Here is a 16,817-nt window from a genome sequence, read left to right as displayed (position 1 = left end):
AATGACCCAGTTTCTTCAATAAGTAAAAGGAAAAATAAGAGAGACAAAAAACCTATATATTAAAAGACCTGAGATAGCATCAACCAGCTAAAATGTATGGATCATATTTGGATCCTGATTGAAACAAATCATATTTAAAAAATTTGAGATGATCAGAGAAATCTGAACACTAAATGGATAGTTGATGACATTAACAAACTATTGTTGTTTCTTTTAAAGGAGGAATAATAGCTTTGCGGTTATTTTTTAAAAAATTAGTCATGACCTTTTTCAGAGATATTGAAATATTTATAGCTGAAATTATGCGTTGTCTGGGATTTACTTCAAAATAATTCAGGAGTTGGGAGGTAAGTGGAGCTATTTATTGCAACAAGATTGATAATTGTTGTAATGACAAGAACTGATCATTGTTATAGTTACGTGATTATTACTTACAGATTCGTGATACTATTCCTTCTAATTTGTATATATCTGACAGCATCAGTTTGAAATAGTTTTAAAGAGGGCGCCTGGGTGGCTCAGTCAGTTAAGCGACTGCCTTCGGCTCAGGTCATGATCCTGGAGTCCCGGGATCGAGTCCCACATCGGGCTCCCTGCTCTGCGGGGAGCCTGCTTCTCCCTCTCCCCCTGCTTGTGTTCCCTCTCTCGCTGTGTCTCTCTCTGTCAAATAAATAAATAAAATCTTAAAAAAAAAAAAAAAAAGAAATAGTTTTAAAGAGGAAGGGAAAAATTGCTCTTAGGCTGAACGCAGGGTCAAAGCTAAGAATTGAGGCTCAGAACTATGGGAATGCCTGAAATACCTGCTTGGCTCACTTAAAAAGCCCAGGAGTGGGGCGCCTGGGTGGCTCAGTCCTTAAGCGTCTGCCTTCAGCTCAGGTCATGATCCCAGGGTACTGGGATCGAGCCCCGCATTGGGCTCCCTGCTCGGCGGGAAGCCTGCTGCTCCCTCTCCCAAATAAATACAAATATAAATAAAATCTTAAAAATAAAAAAAAATAAAAAATAAAAAAGCCCAGGAGCTGGCACACAGTAGGCCTTTAGGAAGTGTTTCTTGAATGAGCAAACAAACATCTGGACATCAAAGTAGCACTACATATGCTCCTAATGCCTGAAATACATCCAACAACCCCAAATTTGGCAAGCCTTTGCGGAAGGTGGTGCTCCATACCATCACTTTCACCAGTGTCACCCTCAGTATGTAATTACATATTTAGTCTACTTTAAAATCACAATAACGGGGCACCTGGCTGGCTCAGTCAGAAGAACATGCGACTCTGGATCTTGGGGTTCGAGAGATTAGTTAAATAAATAAAACTTTAAAACATAACAATAACAGCCACTAACACACTGACTCAACACTTGCAATGTGCCCAATCCATGCTAAGTGCTTTATATGAATTATCTTGTTTAACCTTCATAACCGGCCCTTGAAGTAGGTGCCATTATTATTACGATTTTACAGACGATAAAACTCTGGACGGAGAGGTTACGTGGCACAGAGCCATGAAGTAGTAAGCCCATATTTGTAACTTTTACGTTACACTGATCTCTTACCGTCTTCCCCCTGCCCACACTGACCTCCACCACCGGATTATGAGGGTCAAGAGAACATCATTCAACAAAATATCTCAGCTCCTATCACAATGCCTGGCATAAAATAGGTGCTTCATAAGTATATGCTGGATGAATGAAAACATTCTAAGTAATACTGTATGATTTCTCTTTGTGTATCTCTGACCCACCTCATCTTCCCCACAATTTCCAGCACAAGACTCAGCCCCCAGGAGGTACTCTACATATCCAGAAACACTCAGAGTTAAAAAGTGCTTTTGTGACCACCCAACTCTGTCCCCTCAGTTAACCAAAGGATAGGACCTCTCCAGGTTTTTTCTCCTACCTCTGAGTATAAACAATCAAGCAAGATGGACAATGGAGAACATATGAGCTTTGGAGGTCCTAAAAGACTGAGTTCTAGCAGAAGAGGTCAGTAGCAGATGCCCTGCTGGAGTGAGATTCAGGGAGGAAGGCCCGGGGTGTGGTGGAGGGTATGCATTTGCCCTTCCTTGAAGAACACACCCTCTGCCCAGTGCCCTGTGCCTTCTGGGAACTATCCAAGACCTGAAACATCTTTGGAAATCTTGTCACTTCAGGACATACTTACAGATCTCACTAGGGACCAACGGCTTCCTTGGTCTCCCCTCCCCTCTTTCCTTTCCCCTGGAGATAGGGAAGCAAAAAAACACCCAGCAACAAAGGCCTCTGGTGTCATCTTCCAAGCAGCAAAGGACTTTCTGTAGAGGATAATGGGGTTTCTAGTCACTCCTGCTTCTGGCTATCCCCAGCCCCTGAAAGTCTTGAGCATCTCCAGCATATAGGGTCCCAAGAATCCCAAACCCTATGTCAAGAAACTTCTAGGAAAATAGCACAGACAACCACAGGAGCTGTAACTGGGTGGAGGGGATAACATTCTAGTCTAGCATGATCACAAGGGGGTGCTATTGGGGCTGGGCCTTGAAGGGTGGGAATCACTGGGCTTCGTGGGGATGAGACGGATACAGAAGGAATGGCAGGTGCAATGTAGTGAAAGCAAGAACTAACATTTATCTAGCATATACTCTGTGTTCGTTGCTGGGCTAAGTGTTTATATATAAAAGCTTGTTGATATCTCACCTTAGAAACAGGGGATGACAATATACCAGATGAAGAATCCAAGGGCCCAGAGGTGTTAAATAACTTGTCTAAGGTAATCCAGTAATTGGTAATCCAGGGCTGGGATTCAGACTGATTTTTCCAACCCCAGGGTCCACCATACTATGTGCACCAAGAATTGGGGCGGGGCGGGCGAGACGGTTTGTGTGAGGGAAAGGAGTAAGTGTAGAAGAGCAAGGGAATCCTTGAATGTGACCCTAAAGGTCTAGATGGGGTGCCACAAGGCAGGCCATGTGCTGAGCTGTGTTGCAGGAGGAATGGCCTAACACATTTATGGAGGATAATGGTGGAGGGGTTGCTGGGAAGATGGAACCTGGTGCCCCCAGAAGCTCTACAGGAGGAGGAAGGACAGGCAGCAGCACGAGTGAGGAAAACCTAGAGGAGAAACATTACCAAATGCCAGTTGGTAATCAATGGTGTTCACCTTCAGATTTAAGCAAAGAAAGATCTCCAGTCCCAGTCAGTCCACAAAACTCGTATTAAATGCCAACTGTGTGCCAGGCCCTGCCCTAGGCAGCCTCCCTCTGTTTCTCCTCCTTTTCCCAGTGAGGAAAACCAGGTTGCTGGCAGGCTCCTACAACTCGGCACCCTAAGGTGCTCTCCTCTTCTTCCCATCTCCACTCTCATAAGGCAGACAAACAGCTTTTCTCGGATGTTTATGTTAAACTCATAAAGTCCAGAATTCCTGCATTTTAACTTCAATAAGTTTTAAAATTTAAAAGTATTTATTTCCACTTTACTGGTCTAGCTTACAAGATAAACAATAACTTATTTTTAAAAACTAAATCCTCTTTTAACCTCAGTAAGTTTTTTTAAGCACTGGAATATGCTTTAATTAATATTCTAAAAAAGAAAAACACTGGAAAAGTGAACCCCAATAAGTTTTTGATGAGAAAATTTTCTCCAGAGGGCAAATCGTCTCCCACTCCAGCTACCAACCATGGAGCCAAAAGTACCTCTGCTCAAGGGTATCTCTCGAGGGTCAGAAATGGGAACTTACATCCCAACCACAATGCCCTTCGTGATCACCAGGGGAAGTGGGGACTCAGCGACATCTCTAAATCAGTAAATCTGATGCAGCTGTGCCTCAGGTAGTCAATCTTAGTTTGGAGCTGAAGAAAGGGGAACTTAGCTTCTCATTCTTGTGCTTTAAAAAAAAAAAAAAAAATCCTGTTCCAACAGACAACCTTCTCACTGAGGAGGTGGGATTTATTAGCCAAATACAACTTGGCCTTGGAGGGCAACCTCTTGCTCTCCGAAATCACTGACTTCAGGAAACTCTGCTCAGCCAGTGGTTCGGCGATGGGAGCAAACTCTCACTAGGCTGGCTCAGCAATTCCCCAGGAAGGTTCACCCCGCCGGCCAAGACTAAGAGACAGCGATCCCAGATGCCTTGGTGTATGTTGGGCGGGAAGCCGGGGGCTTTTCCGCTTAGGTTCTCTAAGCGTTGCCACGGGGCCGTTCTTTGACTACGTCGGGGTAAAGAGGTTTGTATGGGCACTTCTCGCACCACCGATTAACCACGCTCGAGAGACCCTCTTTTTCAAACTATACGACAAGCATAAGGGGGGAAGAGGCGGCCCCAGCAGACGCTAACCACTGCGGTTCTAAAAGCCTTGGTTGCGTCTGGGCCCGTGCGGAGCCGCATCTGGAGGGAGATTCCCTTCCGGGGCGCCCGCCATCAGCCCCTGGATTCCCAGCAAGGCCTCTCAAGCCCTTCGAGAACCCCCGCCTCCGGCTTCCCCGCCCAGATCTCGGAACCCTCAGGCCCGGGCCAGTCTCTTTGCCGGCCTTTCAAGGCCCAGCCGCCCGGCCCCGCGGCTCACCCTCGAGCGTCTCGCACTGCACCAGATTGAGGTAGTCCGCCTGGCTGAGCACCCCCGCCTTCAGGCCGCGCACCAGTCCCTCCAAGTAGCCGTTGTCCACGTTGAAGTAAAGCTCCGGGAAGAACGACATGGCTGCGGCGGGGGAAGCGAGATCGGAGAACCCCGATCGCCGGGTGGAGAGCTCGTTCCAAGATCAGCTGACTCGGCGCCAGCCGCAGGCTGTCAAGCGGGTCAGGTGATGCGCGAGCGCCTCACGTGACCACAATGGGGCGGGGCTCTGAGTGGCGCCCGGCTTCCGGGTGGTTTCGTCCGAAAGCATTGCGCAGGTGTGGGCCCTCTGGCGCCTGCGCGACTAGGGTAGGCGTACCTCTCGCTACCAACTTGGAGTGTCTGAGGCCGGCCGCGTGGTGGCGCACGTGGCCGCGGGGATTCGATTGGGCCTTCTAGCTTTACAACTCCCTCTGGGTTAGCGGGCACCGAGGCGCAGGCCGAGTAAAGATGGGAGTGAGCGGTGCTTCTTATGCTTGGAAATATTCCAGACTGTTGAGTCAGTCTTCCCCCGAAGGGAACTACGGTTCGAGGGGCAGGCTTCGCCGAGGTCACAGGTCGAGTTAGCTGCAAGCAGGCCCTGGAGCCTAAAGCTTGCTGGCCAGCCAGGAGTTACAGCCCTTGTATGCACTGCGCGCTGCACCCGCATTTATTGTGCAAGATTCTGGAGGGCTGGAGCCCGGCCCTTCCGCCTCCCCACCGACGCCTAGCACCGTAAGAGCATGCATGTAAGTGATTCAGATGATGGGTAGCCTAGACCCTTGGGAAGGGGTGTGTGTGATTTCTTGGCTTGGCCGCAACCCCATCCCTACCGTGACTTCCATGACCTCCCGCCTCCGACGGCCACGTTCGAAATAACGCCACAGCCTTGGGGTTGGTCCCAGCCTTTATTCGCTACCCCGTGTACAGCCCCGACCCCGACGTCGGCCCACTAGGTACGGCTGCAGGGGTTCATGGCAGTACCCAGCTTGCGGCAGTAGCAGAAGGCGTTGAAGAAACGGCAGTAGCACGTGGCACATGGGTCGCAACATGGTACCTGGTGTCCCAGACAGGATTCATGCAGCCTTACGCAGCGACGCGGGGAGCGTGGCTCCCGGCCCTCCGGATCAAGTACCTACAGGAGTGAGGGAGCAGGACTGCAGGCATGGGCCTCTGAATGCGGGTCCAGGGATGTCACCTGCCTCAATGCAGGCAGGATGGCCACGGAGCATGGAGAGAGTAGTCTGCAGTATCACCCCAGGTGAGGGGGTCATGAGGTGGAGAGAGGGGCTTCTGCCTGATGTCCCTTCCCAAAGCCTGTGGTCGTCCCCCTTTTCCTGGGCAGTTACCTCTGCCAAGGCCTCGGCCTCCTGCAGCCGAGCTTCTTCTGACTGTTCTGCAGTTGTCCTTTTCAGCGAGGACTGTAGGCCCAGGCCTGGAACAGATGATGTGAGGGCAGAACCCCCTCCATCCCCATGCATAAAACACCCACCTCCGAGGCCTGGGACTGGGAAGGGGGAAGGAGGGCTCATATCCCGCAGGATACTTTGTGGCCAGAAGGTCTCCAGGTTCCACCCAGCTCCACCCCTGCCCATACTGACCTGGGAGCTCTGGGAACTGGGCCTGGTCAGGCCTTCTGATGCCTTCCATGGGGGCCAGGCCCATCTGGGCCCCCTGCATGGGGGGCAGTGCCAGCAGCAGGGCACAGCTGAGCAGCACTGCAGGAAGCATGACCTGGCCAGCAGTAAGACACACCACTTAGTCCTTCCTCATCCTTGATGCACCCTCTAGGTGCCCTACCCCAGACAGAGACCTCCCAGAGGTCAGGAGTCTCTGCCCAACCAGAGGACTTACCTCTGCTTGCTGGATCCTTGCCTGGAGAGTTTCTGGCCACTCCGGCGCCCTCAACTTATATGGCAGGGTCTAATGAATGCCCCACACGTGACTGCCGCCTGCAACCAGGACATAAGGGGCCCTCCCCAGAGGGTGGGGGCACAGCTCAGGCCTCTCTCCCTGAAACCTGCGCTTTTGGATGCTCTATAAGAGGTGTGCCCATCTCCAATTTGGGGGTGAGGTCCCCAGGTGCCAAAGTTGGGGAACAAGACAGGGTACCCAGAACCCCCAAATTTCTACAGGACAGGGACCTGGGTAGGGGTGGGGAGGTTGGACAGGCAGGAACCATTAGCAGTAACAAGGCAGGCAGCCCTGAGATCTTAATTTAATTTGTGGCCCCAGAGATGCTCACTCAGACCCTGTGTGGCATGTTGTTTCCTTTGCTTCCAGGAACTTTGGTCAAGGGCATTGAAGAGGGTGATGGGCCAGTGGCCAGAGTGGGGTGCAGACTTAGATCCTGGGGTTTTTTTTTGAAGGGAAAAGGGAGGGGAGAAGCCCACTTAGCCAAAACCAAGCCCTCCTGCCTCCATCCCTAGTCCTTCCTCCCCTCCCCTTTGTCCCTCCAGGCTTCTCCAAGACCCCCACCCCTGCTCCTTCTCCCAAACCCTTTTCCGCCCGGGGTTCCTGGAAGCCAAGGAGGCAGAACGGACTGTTCCCTGGGTGGGCGAGCAGCTTCAAAGTAAAAAGCTTTCAGGCTGCCTGTCTCATTAGTGCTAATGACTGTTGCCTTCCGCCCTGTGTTGTCAGGCCTGTGCCCACGCCTGGTCTCATCAGCACGAGGCCAGGGTGAAGACTGCCCTTTTGTGAAGGTGGGAGGACACACAGGACCCCACCTGCCCCTGCCTTCCCTCTCCCCTCTGGAGGACTCTTTAACACACCCTTGCCCGTCAGGGAAAGGGGTACAGGCTGAATTACCTTCAAGACCTCAGTGTACAAATTGAGCTGCCTGAGACAGTAGGAAGATGAGGCTGTTGGGGTTTGCAGTCCAGGTTCACACAGGCTATTCTGCCCAGGACGAGGCCCGAGGAATTCCTCCCAGCAGCGGGTGGAAACCATATGTTGTCATCTGACAGCCTTTGGCCTTCAGCACCAACAGTCAGTCTCGGGGTTCAGTTGCATGGGGAGGGGCCGCTCTGCAGATTGTGGGGCTGTGGCAACTCCATTCACAGACGGGCACTGATGTCTGTTCTGATATCAGGCTAGCACTGGCCTCACTTGTGGTTGGCCCAGGAACTCAGAGGGTCACATACTACTGCCCAGAGGGAGGAGGCTGGGGAGTGAGGGAAAGCCTCTCTAAGGAGGTGGTCCCAGGATAATCCAGCAAAGGGCCATCCCCGTTTCTCCCCTGACAATGCTACTAGCTATTTTGGTGACAAATAGCCACAAAGTGGACCTGGTGTCAAAGCCTCCCTGGCAACTGACATTGACCTTTCTTCCCCAGAGGCTAGAGCTGGGCCCCGACGTCTACCCCAGGGCCTTCTCATCTCAGGGTGGTGCAGGGTGAAGGTATCAAGCAGTAGATATGCTTCCATCTTGGTGGGGCCAGTGGGGGTTCAAGAAGGGCAATGCAGGGGCGCCTGGGTGGCTCAGTTGGTTAAGCGACTGCCTTCGGCTCAGGTCATGATCCTGGAGTCCCGGGATCGAGTCCCGCATCGGGCTCCCTGCTCGGCGGGGAGTCTGCTTCTCCCTTTGACCCTCCTCCCTCTCATGCTCTCTGTCTCTCATTCTCTCTGTCTCAAATAAATAAATAAAATCTTTAAAAAAAAAAAAAAAGAAGGGCAATGCATCAAATGTACCTGAGGCACTTTCCCCAAATCCCTGGCCCCTGGCCCCATCCTTGGAGATTCTGGCTGAGGAGATGGAGGTGGGGAGCAGAGACTGCAGGTGGATTTTGGAAAGGTGCCCCAGGTGAGTTGAGGTGGAGGCTGTGAGCACTTGGCTGGGCCTGATCGGCATCCATGCTAAGAACAGTTCATGTTTGGAGGTGGTGGGAGTGCTCATCCCATCCAGGCGCTCAGTGTCTGCTCATCTACAGAGCAATGACTGTCTTCCCCTGTGTGTGTGCGGGGGATGACATGGGCAGTGATGGACAAGGGCTGAAACACTCCCAGGGGCAGCCCCGGTCCCTAGTCAGGTCCGGTGGGCAAGACAGTCGAAAGCACCAACCATCAAAACACAGTAGGATGATGAGAGAAGTAGAAATGTTGGCTATTTGATGACATTAAGGAATAATTGTTAATTTTTTAAGTTGTGATAATGGTTTTGTGGTTCCAAGTAGCTTTTTTTAGAGAAATATAATGAAGTATTTACTGATAAAATGATGTGAAATAATCCAAGGGAGGGGGAATAGCAGGACATGATATAGATGAAATAAAATTGTTCATGAGTTGGTAATTTGTTGAAATTGGGTGATGAATTCACGGGCTTCGTTATCCCATGACTGCTATCCTTGTGTAGGTTTGAAAATCTTCATAATAAAAATTAAAAACAAAGAGAATTACCTGAAATGAAATGGGATAAATGCTTTGGTAGAAAAATGCCCCAGGAGCTTGTAGGACTAGGAGGGGCATCTACCCCAGCTGAGGGAGGAGCAGGAAGTTGGCTGGGGAAGGCTTTCTGGGAGAGGAAACTTTTACTCATTGATGAAGCTTGAGTAAGAGTCAGGGGTGGAGCCACACTAGGGACAATGTAAGTTTTCTGGACCCATGATTGGCACATGGTTTACCGAGCTGCCTAGTTCTACAGCTTAACACTGGTACATGCTCTGCTCCAAGCCTGGTTCCCACCGGACGAGCCCCAGCCTGTTGAGCAGTCAGTAGACGCTTTTCTCCCCCTTCCCCGACCCGCCCAGGGTCAGAGAGTTGGCTACTCCCAGAGTTGATTCAGTCAGTGAGTCAATCAGCAAACATCTAGAGCCACCTCTACATTGTATCACTGCTGTGAGTGTGCACAGGCTCAGACTCATAGCCTCATAGCCTCATAGCCACAAGAGCCCAGGAGCTCTCCTGCCACCCAGCTGCAGTCCAGAAATCGACATTTGTTTATATCCTTTCCCACCCTGTCCTCCTGCCCTCCAGCACTGTGTCACCACTGAATTAGCCCAAAACATTGCCTGTGGGTTTCTGGTCATAGCTCTTCCTCTATATCTATGTCCATATCCATATCTATATCTGCATCTCTATCTAAAGTGAAATTTCCGTTGACTTATCAAATTTTATTTGTTTTTGCAAATAACCAATTTTTGGCCCGATTTATCAAATTTTGTTACAATTAAGTTTCTGCCTTCCTACGATTTTCTATTTCCCTTGGGTTTGTTGATCCTTACATTTATCTTTCCTCCCGATGAACGCAGCTGCCTACAGTTGGTAGTGTATAAAAGCTCCCCGCCCCCCCAGCCCGTTTCATCTGCTAATAAGTATAAATACTACGGGGGTGATTTTACTGGTCAGGAACTGATGTTCCCAGGATCATGCTTGTTGACAAAAAGACCTTCAGAAATGTTCTTCGCGTTGGATTTGGGAGACCTGGGGGGAGGCAGTGCCTACTTGGTGAGGCTAGGGAGGGACCCAAACGTAGGGACCCTGACTTCAGGGAGAGGAAGAGGAGAATGTAGTTGCTCTGTGCGGGAGATCAAGTATGAGGACAAGGAGGGGGGTTTGACCCCGACCTCTCCCCCTTTCCCTCCTCAAGGTAGTCCTCACCTCCAAGGGCACTGTTCCTACTTTGTCCAGCAGGGGGCAGCAGAGCACCCACTGGCTCTCCCAATCCAACTTTGTTCTGAAAACCAGACCCCCTCCCAGCACACTGCCCTTGCCCCTGTGGCTCATCTGTAGGACTTCCAAAAGGCAGAGGTTGCCTGGGGAGGTGTGGTCCCCTCAATTATCCGGGGAGGGGGAATCAGGATGGATGGGGGTTATTTCAGGCTGCTGTCTTGAGCCCTAAGATGGGAGGGATTCCTCCGTGATCAGGTGATCCTAGAAGAGAGAGTCATGTTTGCTGCCTGAAGGCCGAATGCCAGCCCTTGCCATTCTCCCATTCATGCAAGAACAATTTACTGAGTGCCTGCTACATGAAAAGCGTTATGCCAAGGCTTCCAGACTTGGAGGGTAGGTCAGAGGCTGTGGTGTCCTGAAACTCCTGATTTTGAGGTCAGACAGGCTTTGTGGGCTTTCCTGCTGCAGTGAAAGTGTAGAATGGAGCCAAACCAAGGGAAGGTGGAGCAAGGTACAGAGATAGCTGATGGAGAGACTGCAAGGGGGCTCAGGCCCAGAGACACCTTTTACCCTCAGGCCTTACTCTAACTCCCAGTCCCCCCTCCCCCTACCATCCTCACTTTCAGTGCTGGAAGTGGGCCCTTCATTAAGGGTCCCCAGAGCAACTGAGCTATGGCTGGAGTGTTTAGAGGAAATTTCACAAAGGCCCAGGGGTGCCAAAGACAAGTAGGCCCAGCTAGTCTGGTTCATAGGATGTGGCTTGCAGTCTGGGTGCTTGGGCCCTGCCGGTATGGCAAAGGCCATCCTAAACTCCAACCCCAGGCCCCTCTGAAGACATCTACAACCCAGCGTCAACTGCCAGATGCCTGCAGAGGTAGCCAGTCCTTTCTCCCATCTGCCAGGCTCCACCTTTCAGTGTGAAATATTCTGTTTCTAGGGGGGTTGCAGCACATCACCTTCTGTCTCAGGGTGATTTCTAACTGTCAGCATGTTCAAACAGGCAGACATCAGCCTCCGCACTCACAGGAAGCCCACACAGTGTGGTGAGGGGATTGTTCCATTCCAGGTGATGAGAGGACCCCAGAATTTAAAGATTGGTTATTTGTTTATTTATTTATTTATTTATTTAATTGACAGAGAGAGAGAGAGAGAGAGCGCACAAGCAGGGGGGAGCGGCAGGCAGAGGAAGATGAAGAAGCAGGCTCCCGGATGAGCAGAGAGCCCAACGCAGGGCTGGATCCGAGGACTCTGGGATCACGGCCTGAGCCAAAGGCAGATGCTTAACTGACTGAGCCACGCAGGCATCCCGAGAGGACCCCTGAATTTTACAGGATCTCTGGGTAAGGGCACTTTGAGTCCCCATCAACTCTTCACAGAGGCATGGCACTGTTGGGCTGGGAAGGGGGTGCCCAGGATGTCCCCTTCATTGTTCCTAATCTATCCCCATAGAATGGAGCAACCCAACTCCCTGGGGATATTCAGTGGCTCAGCTAAAGCCCGGGAACAAAGGTGTTTTCACAACAGGAACCGTTGGGCTACCTAGGAATGATTCTTATCCTAGGAATGACTCTTTCTTTCTTTCTTTCTTTCTTTCTTTCTTTCTTTCTTTCTTTCTTTCTTTCTTTCTTTCTTTCGGCTCCACGCCAAGCATGGAGCCCAATATGGGGCTCAAACTCACAACCCTGAGATCAAGACCCATGCTGAGATCAAGAGTCAGATGCTTAACTGACTGAGCCACCCAGGCGCCCCAGGAATTACTGTTTCTGCTAAAGCCCCAGGAGCTGTGCAACCTGCTCATCCCTCCTGCCACTCGGGTTCTGTGCAGGTAAGAACAGAGGCTACAGAACTCTAGATATAGGCATGGAGATGCTGCCTAAGGCCCTGGGCACAGGGGTGCACTGGTACCTGGCTTGACAGACTCAGGGTGAGCCCAGGGTCAGCTAGAGAAAGCAGCGAGAGCTACGGCAGCTCCCAGAGTCCTCTGGACCCCCTCCTTTCTGCTGTTACCCCTTCCCATCCCTTTTGCCTCCAGCTGGGAAGCAGGCCTGGGAGGTAGACATATAAGAGCTGGGAGAGGGTGGAGTCCCCCGGGGAGTGGTCATCTGGGGACCTTGGTTGGAAAGGATAACCTTCTTGCTTAAACCTCTGGAGCACAACTCTCACCCCAGCACCAAGGCCCAGCCCAGCATGTGAGGAGGAGCTCACAGGGTGCCCCTCCGCGAGCAGCCCTGCTGGCCACTTCCCAATTTTGCCCCAGTAGGCCCTGTGTAAACTGTCTCCACTACGTCCTAGGTAGGGGTCCTCCTCCACATCTCTGGCCAAAGCCAGACTTTGTGTCAGGATCTGGCATAGAAGCAAGTTTTCCTCCCTACCTCAGCCCTTTACCTGCTACAAGTTTATCCAATGCCTCACAGCAAGACTCCCATCCCATACATTTAATTCTCAGCAGAACATTGAAATAAACCATCCCCATTTTCAGAGCTCAGGCTTACAGCTTAAGTGACTTAGTTCTGATCGCTCACCTAAGAAGGGGCCGGCCTGCTTTCCTTTCCTCCTCACATGGCTCTGGGAGTGTTTTAGAGCTGGAGAAGGATGGTATGTGTATGTGCACGCACAGGTGCACGGGGGGGGGGGGGGCGGTGCGTGCACACACGCACATGCACGCACATGCTAGGGCCAGGGGGTTAGCAGACATGCTGCCCTACGGTGTCTCCCCACACACCTCTTGGTGGTGGAAACCATTCACCCACCTACAGAGCTCCCAGGAGGGGCACAGACAAAAGCAAGCAGCTGCCCCACCCCCACTCGACTCAGCCCCCATGAGGCTGTGAGCTCAGTCGGTGCCAGAGCTGTGCTGAGTGTCCTTATGCTCTTGGACACATTTCTAAATAATCTATGAATCAAAGAAGTCACAAGGGAAAACTAGAAAATGTTTCAAATTAAATGATAATGAAACACAGTATATCAAAACTAATGGGATGCAACTGAAGTCATGTGTGTATTTAAGTGCCTACATTAGCAAAGAAGAATGGTTGAAAATGAATTATGCAAACTTATGTAAGTGGTGAAATGGTGTTGGAGTAAGTAAGTGACTATCTGTTTTACTTGTACCTTGAAGCCTTCACAAAAATTAATTTCAGAAGGAGCATCAGCATAATTGTGAAGGTAAAACAGTGGGACTTCTAGAGAAACATAGGATATCTTTATAACCTTGGACTAGGCAAAGATTTCTCTTTTTTTGATTTCATTTATCTGACAGAGAGAGCACAAGAAGGGGAAGCAGCAGAGGGAGAGGGAGACGCAGGCTCCCAACTGTGGGGCTCGATCCCACACCCTGGAATCATGACCCGAGCTGAAGGCAGACGCTTAACTGATTGAGCCACCCAGGTGCCCCTAGGCAAAGATATCTTTCTTGGGCGCCTCGGTGGCTCAGATGGTTAAGTGTCTGCCTTCAACTCAGGTCATGATCCCAGGGTCCTGGGATCGAGTCCCACATCGGGCTCTCTGCTCCTTGGGAGCCTGCTTCTCCCTCTGCCTCTCTCTCTCTCTCTCTGTCTCTCATGAATAAATAAATAAAATCTTAAAAAAAAAAAAAAGATATCTTTCTTTTTTTTTTTAAGATTTTATTTATTTATTTGTCAGAGAGAGAGAGAGAGCACACGCAAGCAGGTGGAGAAGCAGGCAGAGGGAGAAGCAGATTCCCTGCTGAGCAGGGAGCCTGATGTGGAACTCGAACCCAGACCCCTGGGATCATGACCTGAGCCAAAGGCAGACACTTAACTGACTGAGCCGCTCAGGCGTTCCCTAGGCAAAGATTTCTTTCTTTCTTTTTTTTTTTAAAGATTTTATTTATTTATTTGAGAGAGAGAATGAGAGAGAGAGAGCACATGAGAGGGGGGAGGGTCAGAGGGAGAAGCAGACCCCCTGCTGAGCAAGGAGCCCAATATGGGATTCGATCCCGGGACTCCAGGATCATGACCTGCGCCGAAGGCAGTCGCTTAACCAACTGAGCCACCCAGGCGCCCCCCTAGGCAAAGATTTCTTAAACAAGACACAAATGGGGCTCTTGGCTGGCTCAGTTGGTGAAGTGTGCAACTCTTGATCTCGGGGTCATGAGTTCGAGCCCCATGTTGGGTGTGGAGCCTACTTTCAGAAAAAATAAAATAAAATATTTTAAAACAGAAACAAAAGACTAGACTCAGAAATCTCTCAGCATCAAAGGTTGATAAATTAGACTTCATTAAAATTAAGAACTTATGGTCATTAGTTAAAGATATTTAAGAGGGGTGCCAGGGTGGCTCAGTTGGTTAAGCATCCGACTCCTGATTTCGGCTCAGGTCATGTTCTCAGGGTCGTGAGATCAAGCCGCATGTTGGGCTCTGTGCTCAGCATGGAGTCTGCTTGAGATTCTCTCTCTCCCTCTGCCCCCCCCCCATTCATGTGTGCTCTCTCTCTCTCTCAAGATAAATAAATAAAATTCAAAAATAAATAAAGAAATTTAAAAAATAAAACCATAACGAGATACTGTTATATACTAATTACATTGGCTAAAATTAATAAGATTGACAAAACCAAGTGTTGGTGAGAATATGAAGTAACTAGAACTGGTAAGAGGTAAGCTAGAAAACTGCAATATTCACTATAACTGCTACACCTGACCTATGATCCAGCAAGGTCACTCTTTGGTACAAACCCAGGAGAACTGAGTGTGATTTCTACTAAAATGCATGTATAGAATGTTCTTGGCAACTTTATTCATAATAGGTAAAAACTGGAAACAATCCAAATATCCAACACCAGGAAAATGGATGAATAATGATATATTCATACTGTGGGAAACTACACAGCAATAAAAACAATGAACTGCTGTACACAACGGGGATGAATCTCCCAGACATAATGTTGGATGAAAGATGACAGCCACAGGGATGTCTGGATGGCTCAGTCGGTTGGGCATCTGCCTTCGGCTCAGGTCATAATCCCAGGGTCCTGGGATCGAGCCTCATATTTTCCCTCCCTGCTCAGCAGGGAGTTTGCTTCTCCCTCTCCCTCTGCTGCTCCCCCTGCTTGTGCTCCTTCCCTCTCCCCCTCTCTCTCTGTCAAATAAATAAAATCTTTAGAAACACACACACACAGGGGTGCCTGGGTGGCTCAGTCGGTTAAGCGTCTGACTCTTGGTTTCGGGTCGGGTCATGATCTCAGGGTCATGGAATGGAGCCTCGCATTGGGCTCTTTGCACAGCACCGACTCTGCTTGTCTCTCTCCCTCTGTTCCTCCCCTCACACACACACTCTCCCCCTATCAATCTCTAAAGTGAATTTTAAAGATTTTTTTTTTTTTTTTTTTTTTTTTTTAAAGATTTTATTTATTCATTTGACACAGACACAGCAAGAACAGGAACACAAGCAGGGCGAGTGGGAGAGGGAGAAGCAGGCTTCCCGCCGAGCAGAGAGCCCGATGCGGGGCTCGATCCCAGGATCCTGGGATCATGACCTGAGCTGAAGGCAGACGCTTAACGACTGAGCCACCCAGGCGCCCCAAATTTTAAAGATTTTATTTATTTATTTGATAGAGAGAGGGAGAGCACAAGCAGGGGGAGTGGCAGGCAGAGGGAGAGGAAGAGGCAGGCTCCCCGCTGAGGAAGGAACCCGACGTGGGGCTCGATCCCAGGACTCTGGGATCATGACCTGAGCCGAAGGCAGCCACTTAACCAACTGAGCCACTCAGGTGCCCCTCTAAAGTGAATTTTAAAAAGGCATCCTTGAGACCAGTGGGGACGACAGCACTCAATTACTGTTGTTGTGCTCAGATGTAATTGTGTGGAACACTGACATTTAGGGCCAGATAATGCTCCTGAGAGCTCAGCAGCACCCTGGTCCCTGCCCACTAGGTGTCAGGGGCACGGCACCCTGTCAGTTGCAACACGTAGAAATGTCTGAGAAACTTGTGGAATTAGGTAGTACTAACAGTTGCATCACGTCACGAATATACAAAAACACACTGGACTGTACATTTGAAAATGGTTAAAATGGTGAATGTTACGTGATGTGAATTTTTTCTCAATAAAGAATATAATTTAAAAATGTCTGCATTGGGCATTGTCAAATATCCCCTGAGGGACAAAATCACCCCCAGTGGAGAACCATTGGTGCGGAGAGTACAGCGCTTGGGGGGCGGGGATGCAGGCTTGAAGGCTTTAGGAAGGAAATGTCTTGTTTGTAACTTACTTTCTTTTTTTTTTTTTTAAAGATTTTATTTATTTATTTGACAGAGAGAGACACAGCGAGAGAGGGAACACAAGCAGGGGGAGGGGGAGAGGGAGAAGCAGGCTTCCCACTGTGCAGGGAGCCCGATGTGGGGCTTGATCCCAGGACCCTGGGATCATGACCTGAGCCGAAGGCAGTCGCTTAACCGACTGAGCCACCCAGGCGCCCTGTAACTTAATTTCAAAGAGCAGAAGTGGCAAAATGTTAACCATTGGTGAAACTAGGTGTCAGATGTGTAGGTTGTTCATTTTACTATTCTGTGGACTTTGTATAAATTTGAAATTGTTCAAAACCAAAAGAAAATACAGCTTTGAAATTTCTGCTTACAACATCCCAAGGGACCCATGCTAGGTGCCAATTGTGTGGCCTCCATTCAGACAGAT

The 16,817-nt window shown here is 49.9% G+C and overlaps 2 protein-coding genes and 1 long non-coding RNA gene across 3 annotated transcripts in view; 1 reads left to right on the top strand and 2 right to left on the bottom strand.

Moving 5' to 3' along the window:
* Positions 1 to 4,776, bottom strand: part of ATP6V0D1 (ATPase H+ transporting V0 subunit d1) — a 38,198-nt gene extending 33,422 nt beyond the window's left edge. Inside the window, exon 1 of the mRNA XM_045890917.3 lies at positions 4,536 to 4,776. Coding sequence (XP_045746873.1) covers positions 4,536 to 4,665 — 130 coding nt within the window. The 5' untranslated portion in view covers positions 4,666 to 4,776. The remainder of the gene's footprint in view (positions 1 to 4,535) is intronic.
* Positions 4,777 to 4,827: 51 nt separating this feature from the next.
* Positions 4,828 to 12,236, top strand: LOC135362868 (uncharacterized). The gene is made up of 3 exons (XR_010408266.1): positions 4,828 to 5,311; positions 11,306 to 11,508; positions 11,817 to 12,236. It is a non-coding gene; the product is annotated as an uncharacterized LOC135362868 (long non-coding RNA).
* On the bottom strand, positions 5,455 to 6,293 carry AGRP (agouti related neuropeptide). Its single transcript, XM_045890314.2, has 3 exons — positions 6,164 to 6,293; positions 5,912 to 5,997; positions 5,455 to 5,697 (listed from the first exon to the last, which is right to left on the bottom strand). The coding sequence occupies exons 1-3, from the start codon at positions 6,291 to 6,293 to the stop codon at positions 5,515 to 5,517; spliced, it is 399 nt and encodes a 132-aa protein (XP_045746270.1). The 3' UTR covers positions 5,455 to 5,514.
* Positions 12,237 to 16,817: the final 4,581 nt, after the last annotated feature.

Source organism: Mirounga angustirostris, unplaced genomic scaffold, assembly GCF_029215605.1.
Source record: "Mirounga angustirostris isolate CCGP_5_RB_7025 unplaced genomic scaffold, mMirAng1.0.hap1 SCAF_16, whole genome shotgun sequence".
Lineage (NCBI taxonomy): Eukaryota > Metazoa > Chordata > Mammalia > Carnivora > Phocidae > Mirounga > Mirounga angustirostris.
Note: the sequence above shows the minus strand (reverse complement) of the source record. Positions and strands in the feature narration are given on the sequence as shown.